At 59.1% G+C, this 15372-nt stretch overlaps 1 protein-coding gene across 2 annotated transcripts in view; it reads right to left on the reverse strand.

Moving 5' to 3' along the window:
* SLC12A3 (solute carrier family 12 member 3) overlaps positions 1 to 15372 on the reverse strand; it is a 29534-nt gene that overhangs the window by 5281 nt on the left and 8881 nt on the right. The window contains exons 12-25 of one of the 2 annotated variants that reach the window (XM_037141518.2): positions 15109 to 15232; positions 13247 to 13348; positions 12248 to 12403; positions 11236 to 11335; positions 10193 to 10304; positions 9867 to 10007; positions 8731 to 8837; positions 7885 to 7967; positions 6712 to 6789; positions 6076 to 6177; positions 5041 to 5152; positions 4350 to 4436; positions 1337 to 1472; positions 780 to 847 (exon numbers count right to left, since the gene is read on the reverse strand). In XM_037141518.2, the coding sequence (XP_036997413.2) occupies positions 780 to 847; positions 1337 to 1472; positions 4350 to 4436; positions 5041 to 5152; positions 6076 to 6177; positions 6712 to 6789; positions 7885 to 7967; positions 8731 to 8837; positions 9867 to 10007; positions 10193 to 10304; positions 11236 to 11335; positions 12248 to 12403; positions 13247 to 13348; positions 15109 to 15232 (1508 nt within the window). The remainder of the gene's footprint in view (positions 1 to 779; positions 848 to 1336; positions 1473 to 4349; positions 4437 to 5040; positions 5153 to 6075; positions 6178 to 6711; positions 6790 to 7884; positions 7968 to 8730; positions 8838 to 9866; positions 10008 to 10192; positions 10305 to 11235; positions 11336 to 12247; positions 12404 to 13246; positions 13349 to 15108; positions 15233 to 15372) is intronic. The other variant, XM_037141519.2, reaches the window with a different exon arrangement.

Genomic DNA, 15372 nt, shown 5'->3' on the forward strand with positions numbered 1-15372 from the left:
TCCCCAGCGAGACAGGCCAGGAAGCCAGGACGAGTGGATCAGGGCATGGAGAAAGACGGCTGAACGAACTGGCTGAGGAATTTACAGCCAGATACAGGTGGCCACCTCCCTGGAGATGACATCCAGGCCTCACCTGTACTTCAGCTCCAGGCCCAGAAAAACAGCGAAACCAGGTGGGCAACGCCAGGACCAGCTGCAGTGACTCATGACTCCCTGGCCTTGTGCCGACCAATCAGAGGAGGCCGGGACCCTGAAAGGGTCCACCTGGAGAACTGACGGCTATTCTGCTGGGACCCTCCCCTGAGACCTCCCCTGAGATTCCCACCTGCAAGAGAGACAGAAGCCTCAAGACCAAGGGCCCAGGGTGCTCTGTGCCTTTCCCTTCCCCCTCCCCGCCCCCACAGGCAACTTCTCCTAGACTCGAAAGGTCCCCAGGAGACTCGCCACCGGGGGAGCGATGAGCAATGGCACCTTGTCCCAGGCTAACCCCCTGAACCTGTCCCCAAGGCCCCCTTTTCTCCAATTTCCCAGTGGGCTAAGGCAGCCCCACCTGGGATCTCCTGTTGCTTCTTCTATGCTCAAACCCTTCCTTGTTTCTCTGTCCCCAGCGTTAATAAACGTACCCTCATAGTCACCTGGACTCATGTGGTGAAATCTTCCCCACACAAAGTCAAGAACTCACACACGACAGCTGGCCCTGGGCAGACCGGCTCAGCAGCGGCCACCCCTCCAAAGCTAACACTTGGCCTCTGAAACGGGCTTCACCTCCTGCTACTCACATGACGACCAGAGCAGCGTCTCGGGAGTAATCCAGCAGGATCTCGTTCAGCCTCACCTGCCGCAGGGACTGGGGCGAGGGGCGGAATGCCACTCTGTCACTTCTCCTGTCCTCAGGAGCTGTTCCCACCAAGCCAAGGATGCATGCCTTGTTCCCCCTAACTTATTATCAGTTCCCCTGCCTCCGAGAAGGAGGGGGACCCTCCCAGTCATGGGTGCCAAGCTCCCCTCCAGGGGAAGTCAGCCCCCCAGGGCTTTTCCTCTCCTGACCTATGACCGGCTGCACAGCAGGGGGGAGGGGGATGGAGAGAGCAGGTTACACGGTGTTGGGAGAGCTGATTGTTCAGAACAGAGGGAACTGAGCAAAACACACTGACTCCCCAGCTCCACTGGTGTGGGGAGGGCACTTGGTAGGGGGACTGGAGCCAGGGTGGGGTGGGCAGGGACAGTCCTCCCCAACAGGGTGGGAAGCTCAGGGCAGATGGGCACAGGGTCCTGACCCAGGGGAGCGCCTGCCCGTCCCCCGCCTTCCCCTAGCAAGGCCCTCTCCCCTCTGCACCTTGACCCTGTTCTTGTTAATCTCCTCGTCTGAGATCTTCCAGGGACAGTCCCGCCTCAGCTCGGCAACAGTGGCCTCATCCTTGAAGCCGTCGTTCAGGCGGAAGGGCGCAATCATGTCCTCAAACCGCTTGGTGCTGCGGACAGAGAGAGCAGGTGAGACCAGGTAAGATGGTCCAGGTTCCAGGGAAACCAGGTCCCCAGAGGGCGCCCCAGAGACATCCTTTCCAGGCTGAGCCCCATCCTGACACTGCCGTTGACATCGAGGCAGCTTGCGTGTCGAACTCAGCACTGATGGTTCCATGAGTCGTCCCTGACGACCGATCTGGGACCCGGCTGCACCCCCTGACTGGTGCTGTTCTGGGCCAGGCTTGGTGCTGCTGACACAGTGCACACCGTGAGCAAACCCGACAGCGTCCCCTGTGCTCCCGGATCTCGGGCTCTGCTGGGTGATAAGGAGGACCAGCAGTTTGATGAAGGCACAAACCGGGTACCGGGATGGGACTCCCAGGGGCCCGGAAGGCCTCTGGACCCCAAGGGTGCCTGTCCTTCCAAAGCCAGTGACGCACAGGCCAGGGTGCTGGAGCAAACGGAGTGGAAGGTGCAGAGGCCCTGAGCAGAAGGGTGCTTGGTCGGCCTGAGAAGCGGTGTGGTGAGCAGGGCACATGCAGGGGAGGGTGGGGCGAGGCGAGGGCAGACGGGGGCAAGGGGCCAGGTCCGCAGGCCTTTGGTATTCGCCGAGTGAGACAGGAAGCTGTTGCGGGGTAGGGGTGCCGTATGATCTGACTTCTGTTATTAAGATAGAAATGCAGACTGGCCGGCATTCAGAAGCAGCCGTGGGCAGCCTCCTGGATGGATGAGCTCACCTGGGGACAGAGTAAAGAGAAGAGAAGAGAAGACGGCCCAGGGCTGAACCCCAAGGAGGCCAGCAAGTATCACTCAGCTCAAGAAGGAAGAGGCAGCGAAGGAAACTGAACACCCGCTGAGGTGGGAGGAACCGGAGAGGTGGTATCTCAGAAGCCAGAAGAACTGCTCAGAGAAGGATCACTGCCAAATACAGCCGAGAGGTGTGGAGAGCAGCTCAGTGGCTCTGAGGGCCTGGAGGGGCGGTGTGGTGCTGTGCGGTGTGGTGGTAACACTGGCAAGAGTGATTTCAGCGCGTGGGTGGGGTGGAGGGAGGTGGGGAAGGAGGGGCAGGGAGGACTGGCACCATCTCTTGGGGATGTTTGGCTGTACAAAGAGGGGGAGAAGCGCTCCAAGAGGTGGTGGCAGAGGCTGGGGCAAAGCAAGAGGTTTTAAAGAGCAGAGGTGCTGGGTGGGGCCTGCATGCTCCCTCTTGCTGTCCTCGGCACCAGGTGGATGGTCTCCCTTGTCTCCCTGTGTTCACGGCCTTCCTCCCGCCAGGCTTCGCTCCTCCGCCAGCAGGGGGGACCCTATTCCCTTCTGCATCCCGTGTGTCTCCGTCTCCGCAGTGGATGCTGGTGGCTCTGGAGTCCTCCGGCCTTGCGGAGGGCAGGGCTGGGAATCACTCATCTCCACCCCTGCAGCCCCAAGTATAGCCCTGAGCAAACGGCGGGGGCAGCACATCCATCACCGTTAAACAGTTCCTTGTGGTGGAGACAGAAGGGAGAGGGAAGGGCTAAGAGGTCAGGGTGGCCCTTACTCTGCGGAGGAGATCAAGTCCTCCAAAACCTCGAGTAGACTGAGTTTGACAAAACAAATCCTATTGTAAAAGTCTCATTTGAAGAATATGAAACTTAGTGCTTGGGAAAGTATTTCCGCAATCCCGTCTGACTCCACAGTTGAGCCTTGCTGGAGTTCACACTGGGGTCTGCTCACAGTCTGAGCACTTGACACTGTGTGCAGGGAAGAGGGCAGTTCTTGCCCGGGTCATCCAACATCTCCCCACTCCATCCACTGTAGAGTTAATGCAACAGGGGGCTGCAGCCACTGCCTGCTCCTGCCTCAGGGCCTTTGCATGTCCCTTTCTCCCCAGTGGGGCAGAGCCTGGCCTCTGCTGTGGCCCCTGCAGAAGGAGCTGCCCTCCAGCCATGCATCTTGGAGCACGTGACTCTGCCACCCCTGGCCAAGGCCAACTGGACCAAAAGTGGTCAATAAGTGGGATTTCCAGTAACCTCTACCTTGGCCTGGCAGGAAGGGATGAACTGGGCCGCTCACATTCCTTTTTCAGGAACTTAAACTAGGCAATATCTGGCAAAGGGGCAGTTTGATTGCACAGAAAGGTCAAGTGCAGGTCTCTGAAGCCACAGGAGGAGGCAAAAGCCACACATCCAGCATGTTCTGAGCACCGGCTCTGGGCAGCATGGTAAGGACAGTGCACAGATTGTCGCTAAGACAGCGGTTCTCCAAGTGGGGTGCTTGGGCCAGCACAGAAAGCCCATCGGAAACGCAGGTTCTTGGGCTCTGCCCCAGACCCACCAATCTCGGGGGTGGGGCCCAGCAGGCAAGCTCGGTTCACACAAGGCCTGCAGGTGACTCGGGTGTGTGCCCAAGTTCGAGAACCACTGCTTTGTGAAAACACTCCAGGGCTGGAAGAAATTTCAAAGCCCAGTCCCCGTGGAAGGGAAAAGCAGCCTTCTGTGAATAGCCAGAGCCCCGGGCTCATGAAGTGTGCAGCAGAGACACGCTCGGCCCTCGTGGACGGAGCACTGGCTTCTGCTCAGGTGGCAGAACAGCCATGAGCTGCCACCTGCAAGTGCTTAAAGGACACTTGTGCTAAGAAAAGCATCAATGTCAACTTCTGTTGGTCTCCAGGCCAGGTGTGCTCTTGGCACAGACCGGAGCTCTCATATGCAAAGGAAGGGACCCAAACATGAAAACAAATGGCTGCTGACTCCGACCCTTCTGCTTTCATTCCGTGAGCCCCGTTGGGTGGGGGCGGGAGGGACAACCCCTCTGCCCTCGGCTCACCAGACAGAAGGGGACGGGGGGCAGAGGGGTGTGTGGGGCACAGGCTGGCCCTTCAGCCTGGCACCCCCCCGCAGAGCACTCACTGCTCAGCCCGCGGTTTCTGGTTGATGTCAGGAAGGACGTGCACTTCGTGGAATCCCAGTCGGAACTTGCTCAGCAGGGACACAATCCTGGAATGTGGAGATATTTTTAAATGCATCTGTTCATTCCACGAATTTTCATCGCTTGCCTGGCCAGAGGCCAGTGCCTACCAAGCCCCCAGACAGGCCCACCCTCTCGAACTTAGGTAGGAAATTAGCGCAGGTTCCCAGCAGAGAGCCCCTGTGCAGGGTCAGCCACAAAGTGAACTGTCACTTATTCAGTGGGATTTGCTGCCGCGTCTCCAGGCTACCGGAGTCACCTCTGGCCTCATCAGGGACAGCAGCCTGCACTTGGGGGTGGGGTGGACACTGGCCCTGCAGGGTTCTAAGCGATGCCTCATATCTCAGGAGGAGAGGGCTTCTCCATCCTTCATGTCACACAGGTTTCTCTTTGAGCAGATGTGTGAGTTTAACACATAACACCCTTCCCTGTCCTGGCAAGACTGGGGCGCCTGCATCTTATCAAAGGAGACAGGACACCCAAAACACTTCTGAGACGGACAGAAACCTGCTCCTGCCCAGCACTCCCTCGCTGCTGCTGTGACTTGGACTAGCTGAGCCGCCTGGGGACAGGGGCGGAGAGTGAGGGGTGCTGAGATGGCTCTGGTCCCCCCCTCCACTGCTCCCCACTTACGCCTTCCTCTCCTGGTCCATCCTGTTGATCTGGCCGCCCACAAACACCCGAATCCTGCATTTGCTCCATCTCTTCTTGCGGCTGAGCAGGTAGGGGATGAGGAGGGTGAGGCCTGGTCCCCGGGAATCAAGAGGAAAATGCTCTCAGGGTGGAGCATGCTCTGGGGTCTCAGCCCTTCCCCTCTCTGGGCCTCAGTTTACCCATCTGTATGATGGGCATGTGGCTAAACCAGAGAAGCACACAGTGCTCTGTGCGCATGCGCTTATTTGGCCCACACCATGTTTTCATATAAGTGATCGGGCATTCAATCACGGGCGGGTTTCCCATGCAAATCGGGGTCTCTGGCATTTCTGGATGATTGAAAATTGGACCAGTGGGTGGGAGCCCCCTCACCTCTCCCTAACATCTCTCTACACAAGGCCAAGGACCAGCTATCACTTATGGCTGCGGAACCTTGGACAAATTATTTCACCACTGTGTGCCTCGGTCTCCTTATTTGTAAAGGGGGCTAATAATAGCTCCTGCCTGGGGACTGTGGTAGGTGAACCCACATAAACACTTAGTGTCAAGCGTATAGTAACTGCTCGGTCCTATTCACCACCACCGATAGAACACCTTCTATTGGAGCAGAAACATTTTCTACCTAGAAAGGTCAGAACGATAAAGCTGGGAGTCACATGTCTCAAGAAGAATGGGAGAGATGGCCCTTCTTTGGGAAGTGAAGGAGGCCCCTAAGCGTTCCTGTGCGCCAGCCCATCCTCCCCATTCATGCTCCACACTGCAGCCCATGTGGCTCCTTCCACCTCACACTGACATCAGCTCCTGCCCTTAAGTCCCCATTTTACAGCCGAAAAACTGGAGGCCAAGAGAGGACCCAGCCAAGGTCCTCCAAGCCCTGTGGTGGGTCAGTGACCCCTGCCCCCTGCGAGGGGCTCTGAGGTCCCACTAGAGGCCTTGCTAAGAGCAGCAGGAAGGGCCAGCCGAGAGCCACGGAGGGCAGGCAGCCGGGGCAGGGCAGGCGTGGAGGGTGCTGACCTCCGTCGTCAAAGAGCCAGTAGATGTCGATGGTCTTCTTGCCCTGCTCCGACTGGAAGATGGTGCTGGCCTGCTCCTCCCGCACCAGGGCCTCGGGGTCCACTGCAGGGGTAGAGGGGCTGGTCACCGAGGAGCAGAGCACATTCAAGTGCCCGGGTCAGCCTGCAAAGGGCCAGCTGCCGGGCTGGGGCACTGGCAGTCAGTGAGGATGTGCGCCCCACTGAGGGCCTGCAGGGGGTGGGGGGTAGGGGTGGGGGCGCGGCCCAGAGCACCACCAGTGGCCCCTTTGAAGCTGAGACTAGTTTTCCCCTCAGGGATGCCCAGAGGGTGCCCCCAGCTCCTGCATGGGTGGGGGGAAGGCTGAAGGAGAACCGTGCCCCTCCCCTAACATTTGAGCATGGCCAGAGAGCGTTGGCGGGGGTGGGGCACAGGGGTGGGGCACGGGGGTGGGTTCCCACAAGGCCCAAATATCAAATTCCCAGTCTTTAATACTGCCCCAGCCACCACCCCACCCCCAGAGACCCGATCCCAGAGGCCTCAGGCGCCTCCTGCCCTTGACCGAACTCCTGTGTGGCCCCCACTAGCAGCCACACAGGGTGAGGGTGTCCTGAGCCTCCAAGGCGCGTGGGGACTGACGTGTGCCGGAGACAGATGGCCTGGCCCTGCCGGCGCTGGCGTCCTTGCCGTCCTCCGCTGGGTCAAACACAGGGTTAACTGCAGCAGAGGGACAACAGCTGTGTCCCCAGTCCATCCTCACCTGGGCATCTCTGGTCCTGCCTCTTCCGGGCTCCCCCTTCCATGCGGCGGAAGAAAGTCCCGACCTGGTGCCTTCCACTGACCTGGCTTGGCCTCCTTCTGACCTGACTATTCCTGTTCCAGCCCCACTTGGCTTCCTTCTGCCCCTCAGAGAGGCCGCCCTCCTTCACTGCCGCCCTTGGTAGTGGGTGGGCCGGGAACCAGGAGCAACTTTCCCCAGGACCCCCTACCTAGGGAGGGCATCTTGACCCGGGCCCTGTGTTAGTGACACTGTCTGAAGTGACCTGTGGGTCCACGCATTTCCCAGGAGGACGGCAGCTCCCCAAGGGCGGACTCGGGTTTGTCCCCTTCTGCACCCCCAGTGCCCAGAAGCACGTCCTCAGGAGCTGCCGCTGCTCTGTGAAAGCGGCTTGAAGAAACGCTCACTCAAGTGCACTCCTCCAGAGGGGCCCCGGGCCTCGAGACAAGGCCCGGCCCTGCCTGCGATAAACGGCATGACAAACGGCGCCCACACCTCCGGTCTCCCAGCAGGCCCCCCGGGGTTTTCATGAAGGTTGTTTGTTTCACATGGATCCGGGTGGCCTCTCCCCGTGGGACTTTAAACGGGAAGCCCATCCCTACTCTGTGCCCCGACAATGCTCTCGGAGGGCTTCTGTGGCCCGTCTGTGCGTACTTCATATTCTGATGTGTTTGGGTGGGCCTTCTCCTCTCCCCTCTTTCCTTCCTCCCCCTCTGTTAGGTCCTCCTTAGCCCATCTGGTTTCAAAAAGCCTTGACCGTGACTCCAGGAGCTCTGAGCTCTGGTCTGCCCCCCGCTTGGATGTATGACCTTGAACCGATCACTTCCCCTTTCTGGGCCTCAGTTTCCCCATCCGGAAACCTGATGAGCTCAAAGGGACTGCTGAAAGCTTACTTTCTAAAGGCCTGTGATCTTTATTCCTCACTCCTTTCCCTTTCTCTTCTCTGTACCATTTTAAAAAAATGGGTTCCAGAACTTTCTGGGAGCCCGCCCCGGTTTTGGACAGGGTCCCAAGCAAGTGGGGTGCGCACTCACTGTGTGCCTGCATCACCTCCGAGACGTTGAGCCCCTCACGCATCCTCATGACGCACACGCCGTAGTTGAAATCAAAGGCATCGCTGGAAAGAGAGGAGGCGGGTCTGGCCCCTCCGCCCCAGCGTCCCGCCCCCAGGAGACCAGATGCCTAGAGCTGGCCCTGCCTGCCACCACCCGCTCTCTCCTCCCTGGGCCTCAGTCTCCCCATCTGTGAAACGTGCAGGTGGAACTGGAGAGCCCCCAGGACCCTCTAGCTCTGCAGTTTGTGCACCAAGGATCCTATGGACCCTGCCCTCAGGGGGAAACAGAGTCAGACCCGTCCCCGAGCCAGGCCCCGACCTCCTGACACATTGGAATGCTGCTCACAGTTCTGCCAACAGAGGTGGGGATGGGAGGGCTTACCCTCCTTTCACAGACATAAAAGCCAAGCTCCGGGGAGCAACCCGCCCTTGGTCACCCACTGCGGAGTGGCACTGGGGTGAGAACTGAACAGCTGAGGCTGGAATCCCTGCCTGAGGGCACAAGGTTTTCACCTAAACACCCACATGTTCAGCTTCTCTGTAAGACTGGAAGGTCTGGCGACCCTGGGCCCAGGTTCCCTCCTGGGCACAACTGGCTGGAGCCAAGTGACTCTCCCCAGTTTGCCGCAGTCCCCACCGCCCCCTGTAGTCTTACACCCGGGCCACTTGGCTCTTCATGTCACCTGCCTGATCCCCTTCTCAACTTTGAGCCAGTGACGCAGCATCACATGTCCCAACTGCTTCCCTGACACTTCCCGAGGCCCAGGAACCCCAAAGGCCCAGGAGGACAGACCCCAGTCTCTGCCCCCCGGGGGCCCTCGCTCACTGCAGGATGTCGATGTAATCCTCCACCGTGGCTGGGTGAGCCGACTGCCAGTTCTGCTTGAACCCGACCACCAGAATGTTGGGCTTCATCCTCCCAAGACCTGCGGCCTGTGGGGGCGAAGTGGGGGGGTAAGGTGAGAACTCCAGCCTCACACCCCCGGTTCTGGGGCCAGGGTGGGGCTCTCCCCACCCTGCAGCACCCACCCAGGAAACACACTCCCCTGTCCAGGGTCCTGCCTGCCTGGACTTGTCCGAGGGAAAGGTACAGCTACGGCCAAAGCCACCCCCTGTGGCCCGCCCAAGCCGGGGCTCACAACTGGACTGTCCCACTTGTTCTGAATTTTCCGAGCGCCCATTTCTCTCTCTTGAATTATTTCTCATAATAAATAAGGGATTTGAACTTGGATGTCAAGCTTGGAGGCTTCCTGGGTCATCTAATCCATACATCTTTGACAGTTCTCTCTTTTTTCAAATGCTTAAAAATGCTATTTAATATTTTGAGGTGACATTTACATGACAAAAGTCATCGTTTTCAAGTGTATAACTCAGGGACACTCAGTACGGCCTCTGTGCTGTGTGAACATCACCTCTCTCTACTCCCGACGTGTTTGTATGACCCCAAGGAGACCTGGTGTGTGCTTTCTTTAATTTTGAGGAATACTTAAAACTGTTCAAAGGGATTCTCAGACACTGACTTGGAAGTAACAACTGTTTTGTTATCCATGAACCCCATCTCACGGATGAGAGAACTGAGCAGTAAAATGAACGGCCCCATGGAATATTCTAGAACGTGATCCGAGTGGTGGTTTCATATCATGGAGCAGTGCCTGCGTATGTAAACATTTATCAAACTATACGCTTAACACTTTTTTGCTTTGCAGTTGGTTAATTATATCTCAAAAAAACAAAACAAAAAACCCCACAAGGTGAGCTCCAGGCCACGCGGGCTTCTCCTTGGTCAGTTTTCCTGAGTCAGCGCTCTCAGGGAAGGACCCAGAGGCTGCGCATCTGAAGAGGCAGGAAAGGTGGGGCTTCTGTTGCAGCAAAAGGGGCTTTGACTAGCCCCTCCGGAGGTCCTGCCTGTCAGGTTGTCAGTCCAAGTAAGAAGCCCTTCGGGGAAGCCCCAAGCCAGCGCACCTGCATGAGAATCTGGACCCCGCTGCGGAGGTCCTCGGCGATGACGTCTGAGTAGAAGGCCTTGATCTTCCTCTTGTTTAGCCACTTGGTGTGCCCGTTGGCGATGGCCCGGAGCTCCGGCATCCTCTGTTTGCGGGGTCCCTGTGGGTGGGTCGTGGGCGACATCAGGGGCTGCCTTCACCCTCTGGCCTGAAACTTAGCCCCCCCGTTCCTGTGCTGGAGACTGCCCCTGGGCTCCGCAGCGCCTGGTTTCCAGACATGGGGCGGGGAAAGAAGGCGGGTAGGGGCAGGCATGCAGCCCCACCCCACCTCCAGGGGGCACTCACGATGAGCACATGGCCACAGATCATCAGGCTGAGGTTCCGAGTGAAGGTGCCCACAAAGTCCACCAGGGCTGGGCGGAAGTTGGGGGGCCCCGTGAGCACCAGGCACTGGGGGCTGAGGAGGGGAAGGGCAAAGGGCATGAGCCATCAGGACAGAGCCCATGGGGGTCTGGAGACCAACGCAGGCGCCCAGGATGTCCACCCACTCCTCGGTCTCCTCCCTTCTTAGAGCCGCTGCATGGCCTTCGGCAGGACCCCCACACGATGGGCCTCCTCTTCCCACCTGGGACCCGAGAGTGAACTTCAGGGCCCTTCCAGACCTCATGGCGGCCAGCACACTGGGCCTCCTTTGTCCTCCTTCTGAGGCTACCAAATGCCCCACTTGGGCAAACCACCCTTTTCACTACACCTGCTGCTGCCCAGCACAGCGGGGTGGTGGGAAGAATAAGGACAGCGCGTGAGGATGCCCATCCCCTATGAGCTCACTGTGTCACCTGGGTCAGTGGCTCAGCCTCTGGGTCACCAGCTGACTCAGAGCCAGGCAAAACTGGCCACTCAGCTGTGTGACCTGGGGCCAGCTACTTAACCACTCCGTGCCTCGGTGTTGTCCTCTGTGAATGGGCGAGGCATTTCACACGCCTCAGAGCAGTGCTGAGACTGCGTGAGGCGCTTTGTGCAGCGATGCCACGTGAACAGAACCGATCGTTAGCATTGCGATCTGGCAAAACGGGGGCGCTGGGCACACGACTCGCCTCACTGAGGAGGGGACAGAGCGCCCTGGCAGAGCCCTTGGCATGGCAAGGGGCACATTCCGCTGCGGGAATGGAGGTACAGGGCGGTCGCCCCAGTTGCTCACTTGCTCAGTCCCCTTGGTTGGGCAACACCAACCCCAGTCCCCTCGCTGCCATGTGGTGCTCCTCCACCCTGCACCCTCTCCAGTGGGGGCTGTGCCCACCCTGGGTCTGCCCGCATCAGGGGACGGTCCTGGCCTGGAGCCTTGCAGAGCAAGGCCATGGTGACCCTGGGCCCCGGGGGGCCAAGCTCACCGGTAGTTCTTGATGTGCTCCTCCACCTCGTTGAGGCCCACCGAGTAGCTGAGGGCCAGGTTGTAGGAGCCGGCCTGTACGGAGGAGCCCCAGTTCACCTCTGGGGGTGGGGGAGAGTGAGGTTAGGAACCACAGGAAGAAACCAGACATTCGGAGGGAGGGGATGTCGGCATTTTCTAGGAAGGAGTACCCACGGGAGCAGGGCTGCTTGGCTGGGGAGCAGCCTGCACATGACTTATGGCTACATATTATTTAAAAGTTATTCATTAGCCCTGGCTGGTGTGGCTCAGTGGATTCAGCACAGGCCTGCAAACCAGAGGTTGCTGGTTTGATTCCCAGGCAGGGCACATGCCTGGGTTGCAGGCCAGGTCCCTGGTGGGGGCGCTTGAGAGGCAACCACACACTGATGTTTCTCTCCCTCTATTTCTCCTTCTCTTCCCCTCTTTCTAAAAATAAAATCTTTTCTGAAAACATTATACATTAGGGGGTGGGTAGGGCAAGGGAGAGTAATAGGGGGAAAATAGGGACCACTGTAATTGACAACAATAAAAAAATAAAAACTAAATCAAAGTTATACATCCAGGCATCAAGTCTACAGAACAGCCTCCTCCCTTGACCAACAGACCTGCACAGTGACCTGGAGGGCCAGGTCCAAATCCGGAATCCTGGTTTTCCCGGGGCTCTGCATCCCGCCCCCAGGTTGCTGTAACCCCCCAGCATCCTTGCCTGTGTGGACACCCCTGTCCACGTGTCACGCTTTGTCCCCTGCCCTACAGTCAGTCAGGCCCAGGTTTGTTCACCAGGGGCCAGCTACCCTCTCAGGAGCTGGACCTGGGCGGGCAATTCCAGGGACCCGGGGGCCGGGGGAGGGTCTAGAAGTAGAGGTGTGGGCTCTGAGTGGGCGCATGCCCACAGGCTCCTCCCACCACGGGGAGGAGCCTAATACAGGCCCTGATGGGGGTGGTGGAAAAGACGGCCGCTGGCGCCGGCGCAGCAGCCCGACACCACACACCTGGCTTCTTATAGATGACGTAGAGCAGGAGGAAGAGGACGACGCCGATGGCAATGAGGGCCGCCCACCAGGTCAGCAGGAACATGATGACCACGGAGATGACCGCCCCAAACAGCGCCGCCCATTTGCTGTAGTATTGGAATGAGGGCCTCCACCCTGGGTGGGGGGGACGTGGGTTGGTGGGCACGCTCAGCACCCGGGAGCTTCCTCCTGGGCCAGCACTGGCGGGCAGGGCCTGGGTGCTGACCGTGCCCACAGCCAGGGTCCCAGCCCCCACCCGCCCACCCTCCTGGAGGCGCTGGGAGGCTCCCTCTTGGCCGGCATTCTGCCATGTCAACAGGCTACAAGGAGGAGGCAGTGGTCCAGCTCCGGCCAAATGCTGCCGCAAGACAGCCAATGTTAGCAATAGCCCGGGCCTGAGGCTGGTGCGGAGCCACAAGAGGTGGAGGGGTAGGACGGGACTCTGCCCGGCTCCGCACCGGAGGCCACGCCAGGGCCACCACCAGTGACTCCTCGACACCACGGTCCATTGTCTATGGAACAGGCAGCCCGGCGACCGGCCCATCAGCAATTTGGGACTAACTAGAAAGAATCTTCCTCAAGACCCTCTACTGACACCTGCCAGAAAGTTCTAATAAACACGCAAACCTATGACATCTGTCAGTGGTGCTGCCTAGAGTTATGCATTGTTCAACCTGCAGTGCCCTTGTATGGGCCATTCTCTGCCTTCTCTGGGCACTCAGATGACCCACCCTGGTACAGTGGATCGAGGAAGGCACTGGAAAAATCCGCGCACTGTGAGGAGTACGTGAATCCATGTGCAGTGTGCATGGTAAGCGTTGGACGTGGGGTAGCTACTGTCATTATTACTTAAATGGTGTCTTTCATTGGTCCCGATTGAGAGGTAGCCTTGGTCTGCTCACCCTACCCATGCCTCCCCTCCCCACCAGGCCCCAGCCCCTCCTGCTGCCCCCCGAGGAGGGGTGAGGGGCTGCTTACCGGGTGAGTTGGTGATGGAGGCATGGAAGCAGCTGAAGTTGATGAGGGCGTAGGAGCACAGGAAGAAGTTGGAGATGATGGGGGCGATGGTGTTGAGCTCCGCTTCGGGGATCCGGGGAGAAATTAAACAGTCTGTCGTGCAAGTCTGCCAGGGAGCCACCTGGCACCTCCCTCAAAGGGCGGGGGACCCCAGACAGGACTCTGAGGCTCAGTGAGTCCCAGCCTCCTAATCTGTGAAATGGGCCCATCGTTTTGTGCCGCTCAAAGGGCCGATGTTTTGTAAACTGCGAACAGCCTGCTTTTAAGGAGGCAGAGAGTCATGTGAGAGTAGAAGCCATCAGGTGAGGGGGGGGTGGCCAAGGACAGAGGCTGTCACACATTCTGTGTGACCACAAATTAGAGTAAGAAATAAGTTCACAACCTGACCCAGGACACACGTCCCCTTTGATCTGAAACCCTGAGACCCTATCACTACTCCCCCCACAGCAGAAACCTACTCACGAACTGGCCCTTCCCCTCCCCTGTCCCACTGGCCCCTGTCCACAGGCAGACTTCCACACGTAAACCCCCGTCTCAGGCCCTGCCTCAGGGTTCCCGAAACAAGACATGCACCTCCTGTCTGTATCTGATCCCACTGCGTGGACACAAGAACCCTGCCCCCAAGCTTCCGAGATCAAGCCCTCAGTCTGAGGTCGGGTCAGAACCCCCAGAGGAAGCAACGTCAACTCCAAGTCATGGTGGACTGCGGGCTGAGCAGAGATTGGTCAGGAACACCAGGCCTGACTAGACACCCCCCTTCCGTGGATGTGGCCCTGCGGCCTCCTGACCAGGTTCAGGACCCAGGAGTGGCCCTTGCATCTGGAAAGGTTCCCCAGGGTGGCAGTGACTAGACTGTGAGGGTGAATTTCAAGGGTGGGGGCTGCTGGCCTGGGAAGCAGGGACTCGGCTGTGGCGGGACCCCGGGCACACCAGCAGCCCAGCCTGCCCCACTCCTGCAGAGGGAGCAGCGGCTGGGGCGTCCTCAGGCCACGGCACAGCCCCAGGCCTTGCTCTCAGGCCCCTCTCTCCTAGCAACTTCTGCCTCGTTGGCTAAGTGACCAGGATGTATCGGGGAGTGTGCACATGTGAAACCACACACACATGAATGCATGTGTGCACATGTATGTTTGCATGTGTGCGCTATGGGCTCCTCCTGCCCACCTGAGCACGCCTGCTATGCACTATTGCTCCCATTTTGCAGATGAGGGAACTGAGGCTCAGGGAGGGGAAGTGAGTTGTCCAAGGGCACACAGCTGGCACACGGCAGAGCCAGAGTTGAAGGTCCATCTAACTGATGCACTGGGATCCTTCTCCTCAGCCATCCCTGCCTTGAAGCCTGAGGGGCCTAGCAGCTCAGAGTGTGGGAGATGAGGCTCGTCTAGTTAATGCACCTAGAGATGCTGATCCCGCCATTTGCATCAGCTCCCAAGGAGGGACCCTTCAGCTCGTCCTGTGCCCCACAGGTGTCCTGGGGGCTCATTCAGGCCTGAGGTGAGGTGGGGAGGGGTCCCCGCTGCCAGGACACAGGAATGCAGAACCAGGGAAGGCAGAGAGGGTCCCCCCTAACAAAATAGGGTGGTCTGCCCGCCTGGCATGGTGTGGGAGCTGCCCTGTCTGGTAGTGGGGGGTGGGGGAGAGGCCCCATGACCTCCCAAAGTCTCCTTCTGGGGCACGTCCCCCTTGCTTGAGTTATTCACAGATTGCCCACCACCTGCCAGGCCTGGCTGGGTGCTGGGCACACAGGTGAGCAGCAGGGAAAGGAGCCCTGCCCCCACGGCCCCCACAGCCGGCCAGAGAGGCCAGGTGCCTGCGCAGCCTCTCACCGATGAGGATGAAGGCCACCGCGATGGCGTAGGCCAGCAGGTAGCTGCGCACCGGCTCCTTGTTCTTGCCGTAGCCCTTGCCGAAGAAGCCGATCAGAGGGTACAGCTGGTCCTCACACAGGCACTGTGGGGCCAGATGCAATACTCAGCCCCTGGCCGTCCCTCCTCTGCCCTCCCTCCTGGCCCCTGCTTGCTCCCCCCTCTCCCTCTGGGTCCCTGCCCCAGCTGGGTCCCAGCTCCCCTCTCTGTGAGATGGCAGCCACC

The sequence above is a fragment of the Artibeus jamaicensis genome, unplaced genomic scaffold (assembly GCF_021234435.1).
Source record: "Artibeus jamaicensis isolate MK-2021 breed Jamaican fruit bat unplaced genomic scaffold, CSHL_Jam_final contig_3152, whole genome shotgun sequence".
In the NCBI taxonomy this organism is placed as follows: domain Eukaryota; kingdom Metazoa; phylum Chordata; class Mammalia; order Chiroptera; family Phyllostomidae; genus Artibeus; species Artibeus jamaicensis.